The sequence below is a fragment of the Macrobrachium rosenbergii genome, chromosome 41 (assembly GCF_040412425.1).
Source record: "Macrobrachium rosenbergii isolate ZJJX-2024 chromosome 41, ASM4041242v1, whole genome shotgun sequence".
In the NCBI taxonomy this organism is placed as follows: Eukaryota; Metazoa; Arthropoda; class Malacostraca; order Decapoda; family Palaemonidae; genus Macrobrachium; species Macrobrachium rosenbergii.
In genome coordinates, this window is record NC_089781.1 from 52,478,218 (window position 1) to 52,497,970 (window position 19,753).

Below are 19,753 nucleotides of genomic sequence, written 5' to 3' on the forward strand. Positions count from 1 at the left end.
AGCCCGTACAGAAGACCTTAAAGTTTTAATGCATGAATTCAATCCAGGGATTATATGCCTACAGGAAACAATGTTAGGCAACTCTGTTTATAATCCTGGACTAAATTATTCAATATTTAAATCATATCCCCAACTGGTGATCGTGCCCATGGAGGTGCTGCAATTATTATTAATAAATCTGTACAGCACTCCACAATACAATTAAATACAACACTTGCAAGCTGTCGCTGTTTCAGTCATTTTGGAAAAGAGGATAACAATCTGCTCCTTATACCTTCCACCAGACCTTGATTTTAACATTGGAGATATTCAGTCGTTAATTGACCAACTTCCAGCTCCTTTACTTCTGCTAGGTGATTTTAATGCCCACAACCCCCTTTGGGGAAGTCGGTTTTAGATAGCAAAGGGAAATTAATCGAAGACCTTATTGACAGGAATGATGTTACCCTGTATAATAATGGGTCAATGACTTTCCACAACATTCACGATAATCATTTCCCTGCACTGGACCTTAGTATTTCTTCAACTAGTATCCACCTTGATTTTAATTGGTTTGTTAATGAAGATTTAAATGGAAGTGATCACTACCCGATCCATTTGAAATATGTGAATGCTCCATCTGAAGTTTTACTTAGTGGAAGGTAGAGGACGCAGACTGGGATAAATTCAGTAAGGGTGTCAATCTAGATAGGAAGTTTGAGGCCTTTCATTCTCATCTAGATGCTTATGGTTACTTTATTGAATCTACTTTGAAGAGTGCTGAAGGCTCGATTCCAAAAACAAAAGGCAAACCTCGAAGACCTGCAGTTCCCTGGTGGAATAAGACATGTGGTATTCTGAGAAAAATGACTAGGAAATGCTACAGACGTTACAAAACTAGTGGCTCCCCTCAGTCTAAATTAATCTACAAACGTGCTTTAGCCAAGCAGCGGCGTTTTTATAAGAAAGCCAAAAGAGAATGTTGGCTTTACTATATTAATGGAATAAACTCAAAGACCCCACTAAGAGTGGTGTGGCGCAAAATAAGGAAACTGAGTGGAAAATTTGTAGCGTCACCATTGCCCTCATTAAAAATAAATGACACTCTAATCACAGAGCCCACTGAAGTTGCCAATGAGCTAGGAAAAACACTTTTCTAAAGTTTCCAGCCCTAACAATTATTCTCCAGAATTTCAAAGAATTAGGAATTCTGAAATGTGTCTGAAGTTTGATTCAGGAAAAATCTGAACCATACAACTACAAATTTTCCCTAAGAGAACTTCAGAGGCGCTCTCCTCAAGTGAATCCACAGCTCCAGGTGAGGACACAATCATATATGAAATGCTGAAACACCTCCCAGATGATGCCAAAAATATTTACTGAAGATTATAAACAAAATATGGGAAACTGGAATTTTACCCAATGACTGGAAAATATCCATAATTGTCCCTCTTAAAAAGCCTAATAAAGATGCTTCCCAAGCCACCAGCTATAGACCAATAGCTCTTACCAGCTGTGTATGTAAGCTGATGGAGAAAATGATAAATACTAGACTGGTTTGGCACCTGGAGACCAAAGGATTACTATCGCCATTTCAATTTGGTTTCAGAAAAAACCGCTCCACCCTTGATCCCTTGCTGAGGCTGACCAACCAAATCCAGCAAGGATTCGCCAAAAAATGTCAGACCATTGGCATATTTTTTTGACTTGGAGAAAGCATATGACACTACCTGGAGAATTGGCATCATGAAACAATTGCACAAGATGGGCATATGTGGAAGAATGGTCAGGTTTATATATTCCTTTTTATCAGACAGACTTTTTTAAAGGTAAGAGTGGGAAACTCCTTCTCCCAACCTTTTATGCAGGAGGAAGGAGTTCCCAAAGGAAACGTTTTAAGTGTAACACTTTTTCAGTGGCAATAAATAGTGTGATTGAAAAAATCTCACCCCCTGTTAAATGCTCGCTTTTGTCGATGACCTTGCAATATACTGCACAGGATATGATTCCTTGTCTGTATGTAAACATTTGCAAAGGTCTATTAATGCTATTACTAAGTGGGCTGATGAGAATGGTTTCAAATTCTCCTCTTCCAAAACAGTTGCAGTAAGATTCACCAGGTGCCGGCGTGTGGAAGAGGTTCCCACACTTAGTTTAAAAGGGTCCATCCTTCCTTACGAGAGTGAAGTTAAATTTCTGGGGATGACTATTGACCATAAATTAACATGGGCTAGCCACATAAATGCCCTAAAGTTTAATGTTAAACAATCTATGAATATTTTAAAGGTTGTTTCTGGATTTAGTTGGGGGACTGATAAGAAATCCCTTCTGAGGCTATATGACTCTCTGTGTCGATCTAAGCTAGACTATGGCTGTCAGATTTATTCCTCAGCCTGTAAAACCAAGCTAAAGGAACTGGATGTTGTACACAACATGGGGTTGAGAATATGCTCAGGGGCTTTTAGAACTTCGCCTGTTGAAAGCATTTATGTCGACACAGATCATTTACCCCTTGATCTAAGAAGGCAAGAGCTAGGGTTGCGATACATGGCTAGAATGAAAAGTGCTCCCAAAAATCCCTCCTTTCAAGCACTAAAGGAAACAGACTCTCGAAGTTTTTCTGGTACAAGAGCTTCTAAACCATTCCAAATTCGACTGAATGAGGATGTTAGGAATAATCACCTTAAATCCCAGAAAGTCCTGGAAGTAGAATATCCTGTAAATCCTCCATGGCTTATCCCAGAAGCATCAATATGTAAGAAACTGTTTAACAAAAAGGACTGCACTGTAGAAGAGATTAGGGAAAATTCTTAGAGCACGATGTTACCCATACTAATTTTACAAAAATCTATACAGATGGATCAAAGTCAGATAGTGGTGTTGGTTGTGCTGTTATCCTTGGTGATACAGCGTACACAGCTAAATTACCTGACTCTGCATCAATATTTACTGCCGAATTAACAGCCGTAGTGTCTGCCCTAGATTTAGTTTTTCAAAGTAGTGACTCTAATTTTGTCATATACTCAGACTCTAGAAGCACCTTAGAAGCTATTAAAAAAATTTAATAGCTTTCATCCATTAATTCAAAAAGTTCAGGAGTGGCTTTTTCGTATATATTGTCGACGTAAATCAGTCTCTTTCTGTTGGGTCCCTTCTCACGTGGGGATTCATGGAAACGAGATGGCAGACAGGGAAGCTAAAGCTGCTAGTATTTTATCAGAAACCTCTTTCAGAAAAGTGCCTCATACAGATCTAAAAAAGGTCCCATTAGATCTTATGTTTTAAGTAAATGGCAAGAAAGGTGGACTTCTCCCCTTCTTGCCAATAATAAGAAATATAGAAATATTAGGGATAATATACTACCGTGGTCTTCGTCATTTCCAGCTTGACAGACAAACAGAGGTTATTTTAACCAGATTAAGGATTGGGCACACTCGTCTGACCCATCAGTTTATTTTAGAAGGAAGCAGCCCTCCAGAGTGTGCTTGCTGTGACGAGACACTAACAGTGGAGCACATTCTGGTGGTCTGCCCCAGATATTTTAACCAAAGAGAGAGATATTTTCAGGATAAATCCCTGTCTGATATTTTGGGAGATGAAGCAGATATTTCTGCTATCATCTCTTTTTTAAAGTGTATTAAAATTTTTAACGATATTTAAATTTTATTTAATAATTTATTACATCACGTAGAATTTTAATGACATTAATTTTTTTATGTATATAGCACATCATTCGTTAAACTTCATACCCTTATTTATTGGTCACATCACTTCATTTTATTTATTAATCATTTCCTTCATGAATTCTTAACTTTAACATAATTTTTCTTTCCATTACGGCGCTGAATGGCCTAATTGGCCCCAGTGCCTGGGCTTTTGCCCTAAACATCATACATCCATCCATCCATTCATGTCCAGGTCATCAACGTCAACATCTCTGACCGGGACCTCTTCTTCTTCAGGGGTATCATTAAGCCTTACTCCTTCTTGAGTGTCAAAGTCCCTGAAGTAGCCTACTGGATGCGATTTCTGAGTTTTCACGTTAAAAACACAAAAGTTGTATGTTCACAGTTTTCTTTTATAAAAAGCAACGCTAGTACTCAGCTTGTTTGTCGGCAATGTTTGTTGCCGATCGAAACATAACGCCATAAAATCATCATTATCTGAAGTACTAAAGCTATCAAGTGCAGCTCTACCTTGTGTTGCAAGCACTAAGTGCATCCAACTCACGTTGCATTTCATCCAACTGAGCCTGTTCGTAACCCATTTTTTTTATATTTTGAAATATTTGCTGACAATAAATCACAGGTGTTGCATGTATCAACAACTGTAGGCATGAAACCAATATTAAATTCAGTCCTAAACACATTACTATAATAATTAAAAGAGACCATATCCACATTTGGGTGCTTATCTTTAATAAACTTCACATACATATCATACAACTTCAACAACACTAAGATTCGATTCCATGTACATGCAGTTACCCCTTTTGCGCAGAATAATGAGATGTGTTTTTCCCTTAATGTGTTCAGTTTCTTTTTTTCCCCAAAAACACGATACCCTCTTTGTTCCCTATTCCAAAAATAGCCAATGTCAGTTTCTTTAAAACAACTTTTTGCACCTTTCCAAAAATAGCCATAAAAGCTTTTTGCATCTTCATATATTACATTATACAAAATTGTTTATGTAAGCGAACTTTCCTCTGCGGGTTTCTTTCAACGTTTTATTGTCACTGAAACCATTAATTTCTGCAAATATGATGTCTGGGCATTGTAGTTCCCCATGCCCCAATAATCTTTAAACAATGCCTCTATCACAGGTATAGTAACGTTCTGAAAACACCCGTCAGCACAAGCAGGTCCAATTTTATAGGCTTCTACTTCTTTAGGAGTCTTTCAGCTAGTATAAGCATTACCTTCATTACGAAGTTTTTTAGCGATATTCATTTTCCAAGCTTCAGGATGGGCCTTCCTTTTACCACCATGTGAAGAACCAGGCTCATCAATACCTTCATTTGTATCAGTATTGATAACTTCGCCTTCAATAATATCGATCTCTTGGTGATTGCTGTTATTAACATTGTCAGCCATGGTAAAAAAAAAACTATTTAATTGCTAAGAAAATACTCATACGAAGTAAAAAAATATCAGAGCATCTGATAACAGAAGAGCATGTGATAAGAGAAAGGATGAGACGGTGTCTCTGTGTTCTGTCATACGAGATAGAGCAGTGGCAAGCGAATAGAAACGTGAACCCAGTCTGTGCACGTTTTCATTGGACGGTGAGTCCAAGCGGGAGATAGTTGAAGAGAGACAACAGTGCTCACTCCCCCATACCACCTGCCCTCACCACCCCAGGTTTAAAGGGACAATTGAGAAGCGCCCTTATGCAAGCAAGTCTGTTTGCAGAAATTTCTACATCCTGTAAGGATGAAAAAGTATTTGTGTTCAATGACATTAGACCATAATATTTCAATCCTAAGGTCATGTACGATGTACTGATGCATAGAGGGAAGCCTGGGGAAAAATGTCGTAATGCTAACTCAATTTCGGCTGCGGTGGCACTTGTGCCCTTGCTCCGCCGGGCGCCTCAATTAAATAACTAACACACACAAATTGGGGAGCTGATCAACATACTCTTACCATTGGCTACGGGGTGAAATATATGGTTCAGCGTCAGAAGCAGCACTGAAAATATAAGATCCAATTCACAATGAAGGGCTAAGAATATGCACAGGAGCATTTAGATCCTCACCAGTCTCCTCAGTGCAAGTCGAATGTAGCAAACTGCCACTGTTCCTCCATAGTGAGTTCATAACAATGAAAAGTGCATTAAGAATCAAGACAAGTAATTCACCAACAAAAAATCTATTTGATCTAGGGATATATTTATAAACAATCATCCACCTCCTTTCCCAATTAGAGCTAATAGATTGTTTGAGTCACTGAACATAGATATACAAGTACCTTCAACAGTGAAGTTACCACCCCATTGGACCATGAATAAAGTAAGGACTTGCACACAGTTGAAATACTTATCAAAAAGTTCCTTATATACCCCAGAACACCATAAACAAAAAACCATAGATCATATAAGACAAAAACGTTCACATTACACGATTTATACAGATGGGTCTAAATCACAACATGGAGTAGGATATGCAGCTATATCCCAGAACAAGTCATATCAGAATTGTGTGCAATCGCAGTAGCCATCAAAATTATAAAGCAAATATCATTCAATAATTTTGTGATTTTTAGCGACTCAAGAAGCGCTATAGGAGCTGTTCAAGGTTACTACTCAAAAAATAATATTGTACAAGAAATTAAATATGAACTCCACAAATTGTATAATAATGGGAAAAATATTGAAATAAGTTGGATCCCTGCCCATGTAGGGATTCAAGGAAATGAAGAAGCTGATAAAGCAGCTAAAGAAGCAGTCCACATGGAAGAGCAAATGTAAAAATCCCAATTAGTGATTACATAAGAGATATAAAAACAAACATTGTAAATAAATGGCAAAATATATGGAATGAGAAACCTATAAATAATAAATTGAAACAGATAAAATCCAGTGTTGGAAAATGGAGCTCATCATGTCAGAGACAGAGAGAGAGAGAGAGAGAGAGAGAGACGCACACAAGTAACTTTGATGCATCAGTGAATAGGCCATACTCGTTTGACACATGGACACTTGATGAACAGTCCACATGGCCCTCCTCCTGAATGCCCAGAATGCAAAGTGTTGATAACAGTTAAACGTGTGCTGTGTGACTGTCCAAAATATAATCAACAGCGAGTATCAACCTTCGGAAATAAATCGATGGGGGAAATTTTATCGGAATCTTATACATTTTCAGTCATCCAAATTTTCATGAAGAAGTGTAACTTAATAGACAAAATATAAACCCAAGTAAATAATGTAAATACAGAAGCCCGTATGGCATTTAAAAAAAATTATGTAATTTATTCTGAATTTTTATTTTTTTTTAAATTTTATTTTCTTTTTAAACTAATTTTTTTTTTTTGTATATGTGAAAACGAGCAAATGTATTTATCGTATACATGTGTTCCAGAGTAAAAGCATGTTTATTATACAGTTTTTTCTTTTAAACTTCATTTTCATTTATTCACCATCATGCAAATGACCTATTTGGTCCCAGTTCTAGGCCTATGGCCTAGACCTGGTATTTCATCCTAATCCTTTGGGCCAGCCCTATGAGAGCTGATAGTCAGCTCAGTGGTGTGGTTAAACTATTTTACTAATATAATAATAATAATAATTGTCTGAATCTTTTACATTTTCAGTCGCTCTGATTTTGTTGTTCATGAGGAACTGTGGTTTGATACATAAAATATAAAAATAAATAAATAATAAAAGCACGAAAACCCTTATAGAATTTGTCGAATTTCAATTTAATTTTTTTTTAAATATTAATTTATTATGAATTTTATTATACATTTTTAGTGTGGAAGCATGAGTAAATGTATTTATTGTTTGTATGTTTTACAGTATGAGAATGTGAGCCTATGTGGTATTTTATCCTAATCCTTCGGGCCAGCCCATAAGAGCTGAAAGTCAGCTCAGTGGTCTGGTTAAACTACTTTAATACTACTAATGCTAGTACTACTTACCAACTGACTGGGAAGACTATTTTAGAAATTTTAAATGATGACGTTGAGGTAGATAACCTTATGAGTTATCTGAAAGAATCTGGTTATTTTTATGAGATATGATTTCAGTATATTTAATAAAGATTTTAAGTCATATTTATTCTTATACTAAGTATATATTTTGAATATAAAAGTTCAATATATACTATTTTTTGTTGGTTCTATCTAATATCATTCTTCATTTTTTACGTTCATATTTTAACACTGAATTTTACTAGTATATCATCATTCACCTATTTATCAATCATATCGTTAATTTGTCTGTTTCACCTTCACCGCTGAATAATCCTGATGGGTTAGGGAGCTTGGTCTTCAAGACCTAAATTTCATAGTCAATCAATTCATCACCATACGGAATGTACTATTTGGTCCCAGTGTTAAGTCCCCTGGCCTAGACCTGTCATTTCATCTAAATCTTTCGGGCCAGCCCTATGAGAGCTAATAGCAAGCTCAGTGGTCTGGTTAAACTGTTTTAATAATAATAATAATGTGAGGGAGGCGGCCCCCTCAACAAAATTCAGATTGTTTACATATAAATGTATGTTTGGATATGTTTGAACAGATATATATATATATATTTGAACATATATATATATATATATATATATATATATATATATATATATATATATATATATATATATATATATATATATATATAAATTTAATTATTTTTACATGAAACTTCTTTTAAACTTATTTATCTTCAATTTCCTAATTAATTTTATTATGGCTATTTATATATTTTTAGTTTCCTATTCAATTTTAACATGCCATCAATAGCGTAGGCGTTGTGATGCCAGTTTAATGGATAAATCAATCAGTTAGATATATATAATATATATATATATATATATATATATATATATATATATATATAATGCATGTGTGTATTATATTTTATATATATATATACACATATATATACATTTATCTGTACATATAGTCATATTTACTTAAAGTTTTTTCTGATATAGGTGATGGAGATGGTGCCAGGTCATAGGCTCTGGACCAGAGTTCGGCCAGACTATCATGGTGGAGCTAGAAGAGAGCACCAGAGACATCCAGATGAAAATGGCAAGTTCTTTCAGTCTTTTTTTTCATTTTTGTTAATGTAACCTGTCAGGTTTCATGCCATGTGAAGTGAAACCCTAGCAAGAGTAGTAACGATGTATTGAATTTCTTAATCTTAAAACATTTTTTATTTTACATGGTATGTATCTGATACATTTTTTTTTATGTTCTCAGTTTATTTATCATTTACCGTAAGTGTTTTAAGTTTTGATAGAAATGTACAGTTCTCATGTTATTATTATTATTATTATTATTATTATTATTATTATTATTATTATTATTATTATTATTATTATGATGATCCATCCTGCATCTCTGCTTTTAAACCCCTTGATCCCATCCCATTGGCCCCTCGAGTAGGACGCCTCGACGAGGTGAGGGGCTAAGGGACCCTGGCCTTTGGGCCCAGGCTACGTAGTTTTTTGGTTTAAATGGCGTGGACATTTCCACATTAGCAAAATTTTACTGCTTAGGTGAATCTGTGAAGGGATCGTTTTTTGGAAGGGGTTCTCATTCGAAGCTAATTGTCGGAGTTGGGTGGTTGAGTCGCCACCCTATACGGTTTGGACCTAAGAGATAGTGATGGGATTCTCCCGCTATCTTGGGTGGCGGAACAATCTCTGGGGATTAGCCCATCGGAATCCGGGGGTTGGGGCTGGTTTTTGGAGGTGGGACTCCTGGCTTTTGTCAGGAAGCCCACCAATTCGTTTGGAGTGGGGAGTCCGTCCCCATTAGTGGGGGCAGAACTCCCAACAGGTGGATAGGCTTATACCTGGGCCACTGCAAGCGTATTGGTGTTATACCGAAATGGTAGGGTATGGGGTGGATTGTTGGGAGTCAACTCTCACTTGTGCCATTGGTGGAGAATGCGAATACCTGACTGATCCACGATACTTTCTTGATATAACCAAGCACTTTTGGGTTGGTGGATGAGCCGGTTTGTGTGTGGTGGTCTGATGTGAGGATTGAATGACCCAGCTAAGAAATTTAGGTATGCAGATACTTCAAAATCCAACTATACCCAGACTGAAGTGAATGACAATAAAAATAAAGAAATATCACTAAAAAAATACATGATCAAAAGAACTCTTCTATGGAGATTTCATACAACAGTGACATTATCACAGTTAACAATAGATTTACCTCCTTACCAGAAATAGATACGAATATTGACAGAGAAAGACGAAGAAGAATTAAAATCACAAGAATGTGACAAAACGGATAACACAACTCTGAAGAGGCAACTAGATACAACCCCACCTAATTCCACCAAACAAAGCTATAAAAAGATAAATAACGCACCAATCTCACCGAAAGCTAAAGTTCAGAAACAGTACACTAAATCAAACATTCCACTATCTCCCAAAGTAACAATAATACCTCTAGGAGCAGAATCACAAATTCAGATGAAATGGAAACCCAAAACATAGATAACTACGATGAAAGCAAAGAAATTCACCCATCACTGATTATAAGCACCACAAGAAAAACCAAGAAGGAACAACAAACTAAAGAACATGAAGACACATGTGGTTGTAGTAAATGCTTTGTAGCAATGTGCCACAAAAATAAAACTATAACTAAAGAAAGCCTAACCAACACCATAAGAAATTTCATGAGGTATAGGAATAAGGAAAAAACAAACATCAAATCTCATGAAGGAGGTTGCATGTGTATTGAACATTTAGAATATTACAAAGAAAAACATATCAGTGTTGTAGATAATATTCTAAAAAAAATAAAAATGGAAAAATTAAATCAAGATAGTAAAAATGTAACAGTCAACGAAAGTCAAATTAAAACACCAATAAAAAATTAATCAAGACCTACAAAATACAAATTTACTTACAACAAATTAAAGAAAAAAATATGCTTAAATACTTTAGAAATTTAGAATAATTTGACCACTGCCATATTACACCATTCAATCATTATATAATTCAATGGAACATAAATGGATTATTAACTAGAATGCACTTAGGAGAAGTCCAACGACTTATAAGTGAATATGAACCAATGATTACATGTATACAACACGTTGGAAAATTTGTTCCACATATAGGTAAATATCTACTAGCCACAACATCAAAGGAACATAAAAATAATTTAGGAACATCAATATATGTCCATAATAAAATTATATGCGACAAAGTAGATATAGACTAGCCTACAGTGAATTACAAATTTCAGCAATAACAGTAAAAATAGAAAATAATTTGTTTGATATTATTAACTTATGCAACCAGCCTAATAAAAAGTATGATTTAAACATATTACTGAAAATAATAAAAGATTTTAAGAATCCCGAATTAATTGTAGGAGATTTCAATGCACATAATCCAATATGGGACTATAACAATATTACACCGGATAAAGATGGAGAAAAATAGAAAACTTGAAGAACACTAATAATCTCTGTTGTCTGAATGACAATGAAATAAATACGTATTGCTCGAAAACCCATGGAACATTTTCCTCAATAGATGTCACCCTTTATTCAATAAATATAGTTGGCAAACTAGATTGGAATACTTGTGATGATTCCTACTCAAGTGATCATTTTCCCATAATAATATCTTATTAAATAATAAACCGAAACCATACTCTCCACATTATAACATGCAAAAAGCAGATTGGGACATTTTTAACTTGCATATCAGAAATATACCGCCACATGATTATTTGAGAAATCCCAGTGAGACAAACGAATTCTTTGTATCTTTCATTAAAAAGGCAGCAGACAAGACCTCAATTTCATAAACAATCAAGAAGGTTAGATACTCTAAACAGAAGATTCAATAAAATAAATAAATCAAAACCATTATTGGAAGAAAATATATTAAAAATGACAGTTGTACTATTAGAAATAGATGCATTAAAACCTTTATATGATAAAATATCAGCTAAATTCAGAAAGAAAGTTATAAAAGGTCAAATAATATCTTGGAGGTCCTATGTATCAGAAATAACAAGCGAAACATCCATTCAAAAAGTATGGGAAAAATTCCGAAAAATAAATGGAACAAACATTAGACCACCCAGACTAGCTGTATTAGATAATGGCAAAAAAATTTTAGATCCCTTCGAAATTAGTAACATACTTGGGGAAAGTTTTGCCAAAAAGATAAAGAGTAAATCTAAATCTATAATACTTAAGTTTGAAACAAAGGAAGATATATATTATAATATGAAATTCAATATGGAAGAGTTGAATATGCTCTCTTGAACTGCAATAAATCTGCTCCTGGAGGTGATGATATTTGCTTTGAAATGATTTGCCACCTAGCACTTTTGGCAAAATCATACGTATTTAAAACTTTACAATCATTTATGGTTCAGAAACTTGCTTCCAGATGAATGGCGAAATTCCATAATAATTCCTATACAGAAACCTGGAAGAGATTCTAGTAATGTGAACAATTATAGAAAATCTCTTTAACAAGTTATCTATGCAAGTTGTTGGAGAAAATGGTAAATGATGAATTACATGGCACATACGTGAAAATAAAACTTTAACTCCTTCCCAATTTAGCTCACAACGTAATCAGTCTGCGTTAGATTCTCCATCTAATTTGGAAGACCAGATACGTGGAGGATTTGAAAGAAAGCAAATTTCAGTGGCTCTCTTTATTGACATCCAAAAGGCATACGACACTACATGGAGGTATGCAATATTAAAATCATTACATAATACTGACATACGCGGCTATCTTCTTAAATTTATTAAAAACTTTATGACTGATCGCACTTTCAAGGTGGGAATAGATAATGTTTATTCCAAGACATTTCCACTTGAAAATGGAGTTCCACAAGGTACTCTGTTTACATTAGCAATTAATGATATCAGTAAAATGCTACCGGTCGGAATTAAAAGTAACCTTTATATGGATGATTTTGCCATATATTATACAGCGTCATGCATAAAGCATGCAGAACGAATGATTAATAACACCATAATAAAAATAAATGAATGGACCTCATCTGTAGGCTTTAGATTTTCCACAGAAAAAACTCAAGCTGTCATGTTTTATAGAAACAAAAATCGGAAAAAAGGTGTAGCAATGGAATTAAAAATCAGAAACCATAATATACCAATTAGCCAAACTGCAAAATTTTTAGGATTAATTAATATTTGATGCACACCTGAATTGGAAAGCCCATATAACTTACATAAAAACAAAAAGCAAAAGGGCGCTAAGTTTAATTAAAAACCTATCACACACAAATTGGGGAGCTGATAGACATACTCTTACCACACTGTATAAATCAACAGTGTTATCAATCACTGACTACTGAAGTGAGATATATTGTTCAGCCTCAGAAGCAGCACTGAAAATATAAGATCCAATTCACAATGAAGGGCTAAGAATATGCACAGGAGCATTTAGATCCTCACCAGTCTCCTCAGTGCAAGTCGAATGTAGCAAACTGCCACTGTTCCTCCATAGTGAGTTCATAACAATGAAAAGTGCATTAAGAATCAAGACAAGTGATTCACCAACAAAAAATCTATTTGATCTAAGGGATATATTTATAAACAATCATCCACCTCCTTTCCCAATTAGAGCTAATAGATTGTTTGAGTCACTGAACATAGATATACAAGTACCTTCAACAGTGAAGTTACCACCCCATTGGACCATGAATAAAGTAAGGACTTGCACACAGTTGAAATATTTATCAAAAAGTTCCTCATATACCCCAGAACACCATAGACAAAAAACCATAGATCATATAAGACAAAAAAGTTCACATTACACGATTTATACAGATGGGTCTAAATCACAACATGGAGTAGGATATGCAGCTATATGCCAGAACAAGTCATATCAGTTATCTTTACCTAATAAAGCCTCAGTCTTCACAGCAGAGTTGTGTGCAATCGCAGTAGCCATCAAAATTATAAAGCAAATATCATTCAATAATTTTGTTATTTTTAACGACTCAAGAAGCACTATAGAAGCCGTTCAAGGTTACTGCCCAAAAAATAATATTGTACAGGAAATTAAATATGACCTCCACAAATTGTATAATAATGGAAAATATATTGAAATATGTTGGATCCCTGCCCATGTAGGGATTCAAGGAAATGAAGAAGCTGATAAAGCAGCTAAAGAAGCAGTCCACATGGCAAGAGCAAATGTAAAAATCCCAATTAGTGATTACATAAGAGATATAAAAACAAACATTGTAAATAAATGGCAAAATATATGGAATGAGAAACCTATAAATAATAAATTGAAACAGATAAAATCCAGTGTTGGAAAATGGAGCTCATCATGTCAGAGAGAGAGAGAGACGCACACAAGTAATCCTGCCGCGTCTGCGAATAGGCCACACTCGTTTGACACATGGACACTTGATGAACAGTCCACATGGTCCTCCTCCTGAATGCCCAGAATGCAGTGTTGATAACAGTCAGACATGTGTTGTGTGACTGTCCAAAATAAAATCAACAGCGAGTATCAGCCTTCGGAAATAAATCAATGGTGGAAATTTTATCGGAATCATACATTTTCAGTTATCCCAATTTTAACATTCATGAAGAAGTGTAACTCAGTAGACAAAATATGAAACCAAGTAAACAATGAAAATACAGAAGCCTGTAGGGCGTTTAATGAATGAAAAAATCTGTTATTTTGAATTTTAATTTTTTTTTTTTTTTAAATTTTATTTTTTTAAATCTTGAGTTTGTTTTTGTATGTATGGAAACGAGCAAATGTATTTATCGTATGCACGTGTTTCAGTGTAAAAGGCTGTTCGTTATACAGTTTTTCTATTAAACTTCATTTTCATATATTCACCATCATGCGAATGACCTATTTGGTCCCAGTTCTAGGTCTATGGCCTAGACCTGGTATTTCATCCTAATCCTTCGGGCCAGCCATATGAGAGCTGATAGTCAGCTCAGTGGTCTGGTTAAACTATGTTAATAGTAGTAGTACTCCATCTCCAGTAATTGGTACAAGAACAAATGAAAGAAAAAATAAACATGATAATTGAATTATGCAATAATAACAAAAACATAACAAAAGATGGTTTAATAAATATTATTTGAAATTTTATGAAATATAGAAGAAAAGAAACAATTGATTTGAGTACCCATGAAAAAGGTTGTATGTGCATTGAGCATTTAATATATTATAAAGAAAAACAAATGAATATCGTGAGTAAATTATTAGAAAAAATCCAAGTTGATAATACAAAAATAAGAAAGCAAAACTCGACCACTATAACAATATTTTCAATAGTTGTACTATGCAATGGAACGTAAATGGTCTACAGACCAGATTACGCCTAGGAAAATGCAACGATTACTAAAAGAATAAGAACCAATGATATGTTTATAACATATCAACAAAACAATATCAACAATAGGTAAATATTCCTTAGAATCAGCATCACAAGAGGCTAAATATGTACATAACAAAGTAGTTTATGACAATGTACCTGTAAACCTTCCTGACTTGCAAACATCAGGTATTAAAATCCGAATTAAAAACAATAATTATGTAATTTATAATTTATACAATCACTCTAATAAAAATTATGGCATTGACAAACTTAAAGAATTAAGACTTAACAATGCCAAGGAACCTACATTAAATAATAGGTGATTTTAATGCTCACAACTTAATATGGGACTATAATTGTTCAAACTCAAATAGAGCAGGAAGTAAACTAGAAGAATTTACTGATTAAAATGACATGTGCTGTATAAGTAACGGCGAAATCAGCACATATTATTAAAAAACGAATGGAACATTTTCCTTAGTGGACTTACTCTATGTACCTCAAATATAGTAGACAGATTAGATTGGAATACAATTGATGACTTGCCCGCCAGTGATCATTTCCCACTATTAATTTCCTTATTGATTGATTGATTGATTATGAAATTTAGGTCTTGAAGACCAAGCGCCGGAACCCATCAGGATTATTCAACGCCATAATGAAGGTGAAATATATGAATTAATGATATGATTGATAATGAATAGGTGAATGATGACATACTAGTAAAATTCACTGTTAAAATATGAACGTAAAAAAATGAAGAATGATATTAGATAAAACCAACAAAAAATAAGTATATAAACTTTTATATTTAAAATATAAACTTAGTATATAAAATAAATATACTAAAATCTTTATTAAGTATACTAAGATCATATCTTATAAAATAACCAGATTACAAAATGATCCTGCAAAATATGTCACTCTCTATGACATTTATAAAGCAAATTGGGAGCGATATGAAATACACGCTAAGAGTATCCCGATATTTGATTATTTAAATGACCGTAATGAAACTGATAAAAATCTTGTTGATTTCATTAAAAATGCTGCTGATTAAGCAATACCAATATCTAAACCACATCCAACAAAACACAAAGTTCCATGGTCTGCTAAGCTAACAGAATTAATAAAAATAAAACACTTAATAGGGATACGACTAGATCATTTAAATAAAAAATTCAGAGAAATTAATGAAACATTACCAATATTAGAAGGAACTTTACAAAAAATGACTGTATTATTACTAGGAATTGATACATTAAAATATCTCTACAACAAGTTATCTGCAAAATTTAAAAAGAAGTAATCCAAGGAAGAATCATTTCATGGAGGAAATATGTAACAGATCTCTCTAATAATACTCCCATACAAAAAATATGGGAAAATTCAGGAAAATAAATGGTACCCATGTTAAACCACCTAGACATGCCATATTGAAAGATGGGAAAAGAATACTTGATCCGACAGAAATAAGTAATGTAATAGGAGAATGTAAGTAGTGATAATAATTTAGATGAACACTTCCACACGAAGAAAAATAATATAGAATTAATAACAATAAATTCTGAAACAACAGAATATATATATTATAATAGAAAATTTAATATGGAAGGGTTGGAATATCCTCTCTCAAACAGCAATAAATCTGCCCATGGGTGTGACAATATTTTTATTGAAATGATCTGACACTTAGCACCTTTGGCAAAGTCTTACTTATTACAGTTTTATAATCACTTATGGCTACGAATTTAATTCCCTGATGAATGGTGTAAAGCTATAATTATTCCTATCCCTAAACCTGCAAAGGATCCCAGTAATATAAACAATTACAGACCAATTTCTTTAACAAGCTGCTTATGCAAATGACCAGAGAAAATGGTAAATGCTTGACTACTTGGCACATTTGAGAAAATAAGGTTCTGACTCCCAGTTAATTCGGGTCAAAATGTGGCAGATCCACATAAGATTCTCTATCTAACATAGAACACCATCTATGAAGAGGATTTAAACGAAAACAAATTACTTTATGAAACTGAAAAGGGATATGATACTGCATGGAGCCCCCTCGATATGTAATAGGGTATACTCCGCCAGAATATCCCCATCTTACGTTTGATTGTAGAAACTGAGTTAAAACGCAGTCGGAGAAATTGTTTTTGCATCTTCACAAATCTTCATGGATGTGCAATGTGATTATTGTCTTGGAAAATAGCAAAGTTCTTCTGTAGGATTTAGACAAACTCCATAGCGGGTTTTCTTGTATTCTAAAAAAAGGTTCTTTTTACAGCAGAATACAATGGTCTACACAGGATGGCTTCCCATGTTGATCTCTATCTAAGCTTTCATACTTTTACATAGCAAGACTACGACTTACACACACACGAACACACACACGACCTCGTTCCAAGGATTCTCACGGTTTACGTGACAGCCTACAGCTCCGACCAAAAAGAGGACGCTGAGTTTATGCGGACATATGCTGACATATGCTGACATAGTGTCTCTAAAACACTACACAGGTATTTATTGATGACGTTTGCGTCTGGGTTGACCAAACTGTGATTTCACAACAGCACTCTTCTCATGTGCTACACAGATATATATTCTTCTGATTAATGGAATTATGATACCATTTTTCCTTATTATGTCATACTGAAATATGACATTTGCTCGGCCACGTAAAACACAATAGGAACAAAATCATCAAAACAGGCACTCACTAGCTAAGCATAACTACTCAGAAAGCAAAAGAAAATTATACGCTTTCAAAATTCATTATACTCACATTGTGAATGAAGATACACTCATAGTAAATATTGAAATAGCAAATACTGAAATATGTTTCACAGCTGTGTACACAAGTTTCATGAATACGTATGCAAAGCGAAAAAAGTTATATAACTCCAATATTGATTATACTGATAATGCTAATGAATAACAGATACATAAATCATATATAGATAATGCATGTAAAGCAATTCGTATACGAAGTAAAAATATTTGAGCACAAGTTACATTAATACACTTGCAAAGATGAGGATTAAAATCAATGCTTAAAAATGTATTCAAAATAGTAATAATCATATGTGAGGTTATTTAAAGTAGATAATTATATAAACCAAATAGTTATCCTGATAGATTAATTAGTATGGACAACCAGATTATGAAATGCATATCTTGATTGATCAACATGCCACTACACGTATATATATATATATATATATATATATATATATATATATATATATATATATATATATATAGTATAGTTTATTAAAGAAATAAATGTAGCCATTATATAAGAGTATGGTTAATATGTTATCACCAGAAATGTTCATCTCTTCCTCACATTTATTACCACTGCAATAAAATCCTTTTCAGTCTTTCTCTGTGTAGTCAGGTTTTAATGAAAAAATGGCCAGTAATTCCATTATTGAACCCTGAACACCCACAGACTTAAGTCTAATGGGGACTTACAAGCATCACCAGATTTCGCAATGGTCTCCTTCAGTCCTTGTGCTTTTTTTCCAAAACGTTACGCTGACGATTACGCCTACGGATCCCAGCAACATACCAACGGCAATTAACGCGTAGAGGAGAATAAAGTCGTGGTGATCAGAAGAACGGTTCACAGGAGATAGCAGGTCCAATGATGCAATAGCGTTTTCGACGGGCCTACTGTAGGGAATTGTCAGAGCTTGTAGCCTGGTGTTACCCCACGATGTGTTGATGAAGAAATTACGCCCACGGATGATCGTGACCATAGCTCGGATGAAAAGCGACGACGTTGTTGCAATGCAGCCATCATTAACGACGAACATGTGTCCCGATGCCCTAGTACCATCTGGGCAAGTGACGATGTATGGTTCCGCAGAGAAGACGAATGCCGTGCCATTCAAGAGCCTGTGATGAAACTGATTGTCATGATACCTGACTAAACCAGCCAAACAATGTTCACGTGTATGGGGAGAGGTTCTGTTAAGAACCAAGTCCAATTCGCATGAATCCAAGGACATATTAAATACATTCCTGAACTCAAACAAATCGATCCTGCATACCACATTATCCATAACATCATAGCAATCATTTAACAGTGCTTGGTCTCTGACTGCCGTAAAAGTTTCCTCATTGGCGGAAACCAATACTAGAGCTGACAGGTTATTAATAATAGGTGTCGAGACGTTAGATACATACGTAGGAAAAGGCGAAATCTTACACGCTTTCCACGCATCTGATGGGTTAAAGGGAATGTCAATTACGATCTTCTCAAGGTCGACTTTAACTGTGATCAGACTGTAATAAAATTCAACCTTATGAAAAGCTACTACTGGAACATAGCGCATCCTATCATGAGCATTACTGATAATTTGAGTAAGATCTTTAATTGGTAACAAATGAGGAGACAACACGCCTTTAGCAGCAAGTGTTATAGCTTCTACGTAATCTTTTGATTTTTCGATAAAGCTTGAAACTCTCGAGTGTACATGATCAATTTTAGCATGATAATACATCAAAGTTGCTAACAAAACTTGAGTGTCATGAACCTGATTGAAACGTCGTGACTGTTCATTTACTTTACTGATTACGCCGTTCAAAGCTTGAATTTGCTTGTTTAGTTCTCCTGCTAATACCTCTTGTTGATGTTCCAGATTTTCGATTTTAACCCCGTGATCGCGAAGTTTCAAACGATTTGAAATCCCTAAACCAAGACCAGCTACGGAACC

The 19,753-nt window shown here is 34.4% G+C and overlaps 1 protein-coding gene across 2 annotated transcripts in view; it reads left to right on the forward strand.

Annotated features, from left to right (window-relative positions):
- Positions 1-19,753, forward strand: part of LOC136826862 (uncharacterized) — a 568,370-nt gene that overhangs the window by 399,551 nt on the left and 149,066 nt on the right. For both annotated transcript variants that reach the window (XM_067084358.1, XM_067084359.1), the window contains one exon: positions 8,636-8,735. In XM_067084358.1, the coding sequence (XP_066940459.1) occupies positions 8,636-8,735 (100 nt within the window). The remainder of the gene's footprint in view (positions 1-8,635; positions 8,736-19,753) is intronic.